The sequence below is a fragment of the Poecilia reticulata genome, linkage group LG17 (genome assembly GCF_000633615.1).
Source record: "Poecilia reticulata strain Guanapo linkage group LG17, Guppy_female_1.0+MT, whole genome shotgun sequence".
NCBI lineage: Eukaryota > Metazoa > Chordata > Actinopteri > Cyprinodontiformes > Poeciliidae > Poecilia > Poecilia reticulata.
This window is the reverse complement of record NC_024347.1, coordinates 9,645,621-9,653,212: the sequence shown is the minus strand read 5'-3', so window position 1 is coordinate 9,653,212 and position 7,592 is coordinate 9,645,621. Positions and strand designations below refer to the sequence as shown.

Genomic DNA, 7,592 nt, shown 5'->3' with positions numbered 1-7,592 from the left:
AAATAATTTATTAAATAAATTATGAACGGCTATGTGCTTTGTAATATGCTCATCATACATCAATATCAGAATATTCCATTCCTATGCTATTGTTATAGCCACTAAGCATATTTAAATATGCTGAACTATGTATTAAAAACATACTTAAAAAATACAATTATTTGTAAATGTAGCTTTGATAGATGATTGAATATAGTTTCCAGTAACAAAAAAGCGTGTTATGATTGATTAAATGCGCTGATACGTCATTGTGCCTGCTAAACACATAACGCTGAGTGGAGTGGAGTACCGCTCCAAGATGGCCGCCCTAAATCTCGTMAGCGACAATAGGCGAGAGCGGTCCATGAGGCGTCTATTCTTATATTATGTCTATGGCTGACACTATATGAGTGAACCAGTGGTGGAGCTCCTTGGAGAACAAGTTTCATCACGTGTTTCCGGCATTTGGAAGAGCGCTGGCGGAACTCCTCTAGTCTGCAGGCGGCGGGCTTAGATGGTGCGCACCCAAAAAGATAGTTCCGACCGGGTATGTAACAAACCACGCCCCCATTATCTAACGCCAACCGGTATTTTCATCACGCCTAAATTCGACTAGGTACTTTAGTGTGGCTGAAGACAACAAAGAATATTGATTTTTATAATTTTATTTGACGATTTCTATAAACATAAGCAGGTAAGAGAACTACTATAAGCTATTTATGTACTGGCAGGGAGAGCAGCCACAAAGGGTGGTATTTTATGTCTTTTTGTGCAGGTCTTATGCGAAATTCTGTTCCCCTGTGAAAATCTGTTCCCCCTGTGTCGGGAGCGCACTTGCAGCCAGAGAAGTGGATCCGTTTTTACGGCGCTTCTGATCGACATCTCGGTAAAACAACTCATATAATCATGTCAAGGTTGTAACTTTCAGTTTAATCGGCAGCTAACAAAATTGTAATATAAATAAGTAAACGAGGTCTCACGTGGAGGTCGTCTTACACCGTTTTGTGTTGTTTTTTTTGTCATCAATAGGATCGGTCTTTCTCCAACTTTTGTCACGTAAGCCTGACAAATAAAAGTCACTAAACACGGATTTCCTACACATTGTGTGTATTTGTAATTTTCATTGCTGATATAAGAGGATGGACGCTGGCTTTCTGGTAAATTATTTTAGCTCCCTGAAATAGTCGGTACTCGGTTCCCCCTCCCTAATATGGGAATAAATAAATTTATCAGTAAGTCTTTAACTGTATTTATTTCTCTCATTATCAACAATAAATCCTGTAAATTTGGTAACATTTGCTTTTTATTTGACCAAGTTATGAGGGGGGGCGGGGTAAATATTTTAGCCACCTGAACTAATTCAGGCAGCTGAAATATTTGGTTCTCCTCTCATAACTTTGACAAATGGAGAGCAAATGTTTTCGACATGTATGATTGAGGCACCAAAAATTAACTAGAAATTTCTTTTATCCAGAAAACTGTCATATTTTACATTAGAACAGTGCTTTCCAGAGCCTACACTCATTTTTTTAAAGGAAATCTTAATTTTTCGTGCCCCGCTACCAGCATCCATCCTTTGATGGATGCTGGTATCAGCAATGAAAAATTATAAATACACACAATGTGTTGGAAAGTGCCTGGTAACTAACTTTTAATTGTTAGGCTTAACTGACAAAAGTTGGAGAAAGACCGATTCTGTTGGCGATTAAAAAAACACATAACAGTATAATAAGAACTCCACACAAGACCTCGTTTATTTATTTATATTACAATTTTGTTAGCTGCCGATTAAACTGAAAGTTATACGAGTTGATTTACCGAGACGTCGATCAGAAGCACCGTAAAAATGGTCGGATCTGCCTCTCTGGGTGCAGTATGCGCTCCCGACACAGGGGGTACAGATTTTCACAGGGGAACAGAATTTTGCACATGACTGGTGTAAAACATTTGCCAAATCTGACATGCAAGTCAAGAACATGATCTCCAGGGAGTGAACAGCTGAAAGAGAGAAATATAAGCTGTGGCTTGCAGATCTTTAACCACATACTACTGTCAATTTGGTAATTAGACAGTTATTTCCTACTGGATTTCTTTTCTGTCTTGATCATCAATAAAGCCATTGGAGTTAATAAAGCCTTTAAATAGGACCAAGAACAGTGTAGGAGAAGCAGTGGTGTGACGTGAGCGGTAAACAGCTATTGCTGGGTTTCAGATGATGTACCACTGACGTCACCCAACGCATATGGAGGGCCGGAAGTAAAGGCAAACCATTTATTTCTGTTGATCCAGCATCAAAATGTCTATAGTTTGAGTCCTGTATGGTTGTTTTCAATAGAGAGAAAGATAAACATTATTTTTGTGTTTTGAAGGGAGTTGGTCACAAGGGAGTTAATTTTAAAAAACTTACTGAAAATAGGAGAAAAGTGGATCAACAATCTTCGGCTAAAAACGGGAGGTGTGAAAACTAACAATGCCAGAGTTTGCAGCGCCACTTTTTAACAGGTAACGATCGCATCGTTTAAACTGTATTTTCTGATATTTTATTGGACAGTTACTTAGAAAGACAAGCATTCACATGTAAGGTAAGATATGTTTTTTTATGCCCTAGCTTGGTTGTCCCCAGAGTGCTAATGTTGTTAATGTTGTTGACAGAAAATATGTTTATTAAGTGGGACTTTCATGCTAAAAAAATAAAAAAGCTAAATAAATATAACCTATTCAGCCATACAGTCATGGTGAGCTGTTACTGTTCCCCCACATGCTTTGTGTCTGGCCACAAATGGACACGAACATGGGGGTTTCTGTAGATCGGTCCTAATAGTTGACCTACATTGGATCTGAATCCAGCATCCTACAGCGACTCAACATTGACACAACTCCCGGATATATTTGGGTTTGCAGAAGCTCAATAAATTATTTACCAGAAGATTCAAGTCCATAAAATAACATGGGTTAGTTCGTTATCATAGATTAATTATTTAAAATAGCACAACTCACTACTCACCAAGCAGAAACAAGTTGACAGCCATTTAATGCTTTTTTTGATCCTTAATGCTTGACCCAACTTGAAACTAAATAATTCTCCAGGCTTTTGAAAACTTTCTTCTGGCTCGTCGTATAATAGGAGGTTTGCAGCTCCAGGTAGTTAGGTATGTGGATCGCCTCGACACCGGGTAAATCCTCAAGATTATAAGACAAGGTTTTTTTTACAGGGAGAATACAGATCATATCCTAAATATGTGCATATTGTTTTTAGATGCCTCAGCTGTTCCACCCTATTTAGGGCATTAGCGTACTAGTTGTGATCAATTTTGCTTTGTTTTGAACCAGAGAAATCCCCTTCCTGCCCTCCATCTGAATTTTGCGCGTCATCCGGATCACGTGTCTGAAACCCAGCAATACACAATGTACAACAAAGTTTTTAAATTAAATAGAATTAAACTACAAGAAGTTGTGCCCCAACTGAACTCCCATCCAGGTTCATCATCAGTGTGTCTCTCTAACAGAATGCTAGGGGCGGTGGTGGTTGGCGTCGGTACAGCTGGTGCGGTACGGATCAGAGACATGTTGACCCCGCTAGCTGGCAGTGCTGCAGAGAAGCTGACTGTCCAAGGGTTCATATCCAGGTAAGACATATCTGATGTAAGATTCCATAAACCAGGCATAACATTATGATGCTGACAATCAACGTCTCGCCATCATGCATCCTAATATTGAGTGTAATATTCTAGCAGGTCAAGGCTGGATCATCTAGTCAGCATTCTCGGCAAGGGGCCGGAGAATCACTTGGGGCCAATGGGGTCCAGGTCCATGATGCTGTAGAAACAGCATCATGGACAAAGAAAAAAACTGATAGAATTAGAAAAACACAAAGTAATAAGACCTCAATATGCACATTCAGTTATTAAATGCAAGTAATTTATATTCATTTTAATTGTATTTTTTTGGTTTGTTGTTTTTATGACAAGTTGTGGATTTAAATGGCATTTCACTGGAGATGTCTTCCTATAACATATAATTGCCCTGTAATATTTTTACATTTCCTGTCAATTTAACATCTTTTAATACAAAAACACAGTGGAACGCCTTAGCACCCCAACCACCGGCCTTAGCAAGTTTTCTGGGGGAAACTGACTTGTGTACTGAATTTCATGATTGTTGGTCAAAGCATGGCTTGGGGCTGATTTATTAAATATTCTAGTGGAGGAATTAGGCCACGCCCACCAAATATTGGACTGCATTCCTGTCGTGGGGTGGACAAGAATCGATCACAGTGAATTTGGTGCAGCTTGGCTGAAATATATAGAATTTAGTATGGCAACGGCATGACCAGTGACTTTACCACACTGCCATGGCCATGCCCTCCACTGAAAACTCTTTGTGCTTTAAAGCAAGTGAGACCAACTACTTATCTGTCATCTGTCACAAGATCATTTTGATTAGCTCAAGGAGGTCAGAGATGGAGGTTTTTAAGTAAAAAAGTAACTTTCTGTTCTGAGGAGACGGGCTTAGATGATGTCAAATAATGACAACATAGGATCGTCAGGCATCCAACCAGGATCACTCATACCATGTTTGGTGGCAGTTGACCTTTTTATGTGACAGTTACAGCATTTCGTTTGCAAGTTCTCCGCTTGGCCATGCCCCCTAAACATACGAAAACTTAGTTTTTTATATAAAATTTAAAGCCCCTTCCCTTAACTCCATCCTGACAAAAAATGAAACCGATAGAAAAATCCATCCATCCATTATCTGTACACCCTTGTCCCTTAGTGGGCTTGGGAGAATTGCTGGTGCCTATCTCCAGATGCTGGGGCGAGAGGCAGGGTGCCGATAGAAAAATGTTTTTTAAAATATTTGTTTAGACTATCACTATTGTAACCTATATTACATTCTAGGAATATTAGGATCATTACAGAAATAATCCAAGTTAGATTTAATCCAAATGATTCTTAAACTAGGTTCGTCTGCTAGAGGAAGTGGCAAATTGTAAAACACAGAGACAACCAGATTGTGCAAAATTGGTGAATTGTATTAATATTTACAATATATACAGGTTAGTCAACAGTTAATGAAGTTCAGAAGGGTTCCTTAATCCAAGGAAGTCAACAGTTCTTGCTGATGATAAAAGGGAAAAAACAAAAAAATAATAATCCAGTTCTATCAGAGTGAAGATTGTTTGGCCGAAATCTCCAACCAATTTGGAGGAGTTTTCCTTGATGATAGAAGGTGTTGTGGTATTTCCGGATCCGCTGATTGGTTAGCTCGCCAGTCTGGTCGTCATGACACCAGACAATCCATGATTTATCCTAGACCCTGCAGCAAACTCCTTGAATGGGAATCTGTAACACACCTGGCCTGTGTAAACAGGCCTAAACAATCAGTTCACATGTATGTCATACACATGTATGTATTTTCTTATAATTAAATGAGTTTACATAATAATTATGCAATTTATGCAAATTCAATTTCTTTTTACACAACAGTAGTGTTTTATACCAGTAAGCATTTCAGTTTGAATGTGCTATCTAAATGATGAAACGTATTTAGATGGGTGCATAACCAACTCAACTGGGAAGGCTAGTGCTTCCCAGTTGTGTTCGGAAGCATGCTAGCTTCCGAACACAACACTCACCATTTCCTTCTTGACAAACCGTGACCGCTACATTTGGTCGAATGTTCACACGTCTGCAAGTTAACAGACGCACACGATTGAAGGATGCACAATAGACATTTGATAACTGCTTTGGAAACAGACCAGAAGCCTACCTGCATATCAGCGTCTGACAGCGTCTCCTACCTAGGGTGCTGATCATCAGCCATATAAGCAGCAGCTGTCAATTTAGGATGCTGACGTGCAGCTGTCACGTGACTTTAAAACCGCACAAGAACAATGTTGTTCTCGCTTGGTTTAGTTGTACTGAATTTAGGAAAGGAGGATTTTTATTTTTAATTAAATCTTTAAATAAAATAAATAAAACTAATTTAACAATGGAAAGTAAAATAAATAAAACTGAATCTAATATGGAAAAATTATCCTGTTACACTATGTTATTACATAGCAAACAGTAAAACATGAGACAGATAATCAGTGAAAACAATTGAGCCTCGCCTTATGACATACTGATAGTTTTAATAAATATGTAAAAAAAATTTTTTATAAAAGTTACTGCAGCATTAATACCATGTTAATTCATGTTCAAAAACAGTTTGTTGAAATCTGGGCAACACTTTATTTGACAGGTGTGCACAAGACTTACATGACTCTCATAAACTTGACATAACATCTACCATGAACATGAAGGAGTCTTCATGATAACAGTCAGACATTCATAAAGTGTCATTTGGTAAATAATGACACTTTTAATGCAAAGTTGCTAAAAAAGTTGCATTAAAAGTGCCAACTTTGCATTATGGTGTCATAACAAAAATAATGCAAAGTTGGCACTTTTAAAGCAGCTTTTAGTGACTTTGCATTGAAAGTGTCATTATTTACCGAATGACACTTCATAACAGTCATAGATATTCATAAAGATTCCTTCATGTTCATGACCGATGTTATGTCAAGTTTATGACAGATTTCTATCAACTTTATTAAACATGTAACATGTCCATGCTGCCGAATGTAACTTTTATAGCAAATTTCTTTTACATATTTGTTAAAATTACTATGTCAAGTCAGTATAAAACAGCTTATTTTTTTTAGATTATCTGTCTCATGTTTTACTGTTTACTATGTAATATAATGACAGTTTAAACAAATATGTAAAAAACCTATTGCTTATAAATGTTACGTACTGCAACTTAAAAGTTGACCTTGAACATATTTCTGCAGTTCCTCATTAAAAATAACAAATTTGTGTCCTGCAATGAGGAATACAACAATAAAAAACACAAACACTGAACATTACTAAATGAAAAAAAAAAAAGTCCATTTACTCACTCATAGAGGCAGTTTTTAAGGGATAATGCCTTGTTGGACATTTTACCTCCATCCAGTTCCATTACCATCTTCTGTAACGCCTCAAAAGTGTTGCGAAGGTCAGGGTTGGCTAGGTTCAGTCCATATATCAGTCCAAGCAGCACTGCAACAGCTATTGCCACACTATCCAAATTGGACACCACTCTGATGCCTTCAAGAACAACCCCGATGACTTCATCTGCTGAAGCACTGTCTTTCAGATGAAAAACGCCAGTGGTGGTGGCTCCAATTGGATCTTCAATGGTAGCTTCATCCACACCCTTTGTGAAGAGATGACAAGTTAATCTCTCTTTTTCTGGACCTAGCTGTATCTAGATCCATATATATATATATCAATGGTTTTAGATCAATCTACTTGGAGATAAAGATGACTTTATAGACCGTTATATATATATAACTTATGGAACCTTATGGGTTCCATAAGTTAGAGCTGAAATGGAACAGCGGACATTATGATTACATGAAATTCAAGAGGGGATCCTCTCCGATGTGTTTAGAGGGTAACAGCTTCTACTGGAGGCTTTGTACAGTGTGGTCGTGTGTGGATTGGTCATATATATTGGTCATATATATAAAAAAAAAAAAAAAAAATTCCCTTCTCACCCTCCGCGGGTGGTCTGTTTCATCCTCT

At 37.9% G+C, this 7,592-nt stretch overlaps 1 protein-coding gene across 4 annotated transcripts in view; it reads left to right on the top strand.

The window, feature by feature from the left end:
* Window positions 1-426: 426 nt before the first annotated feature.
* Window positions 427-7,592, top strand: part of blvra (biliverdin reductase A) — a 53,746-nt gene continuing 46,580 nt past the window's right edge. For 2 of the 4 annotated variants that reach the window (XM_008433532.2, XM_008433527.2), the window contains exons 1-2: window positions 541-673; window positions 3,486-3,605. In XM_008433532.2, coding sequence (XP_008431754.1) covers window positions 3,487-3,605 — 119 coding nt within the window. In that variant the 5' untranslated portion in view covers window positions 541-673; window position 3,486. The other 2 variants (XM_008433529.2, XM_008433530.2) reach the window with 2 other exon arrangements.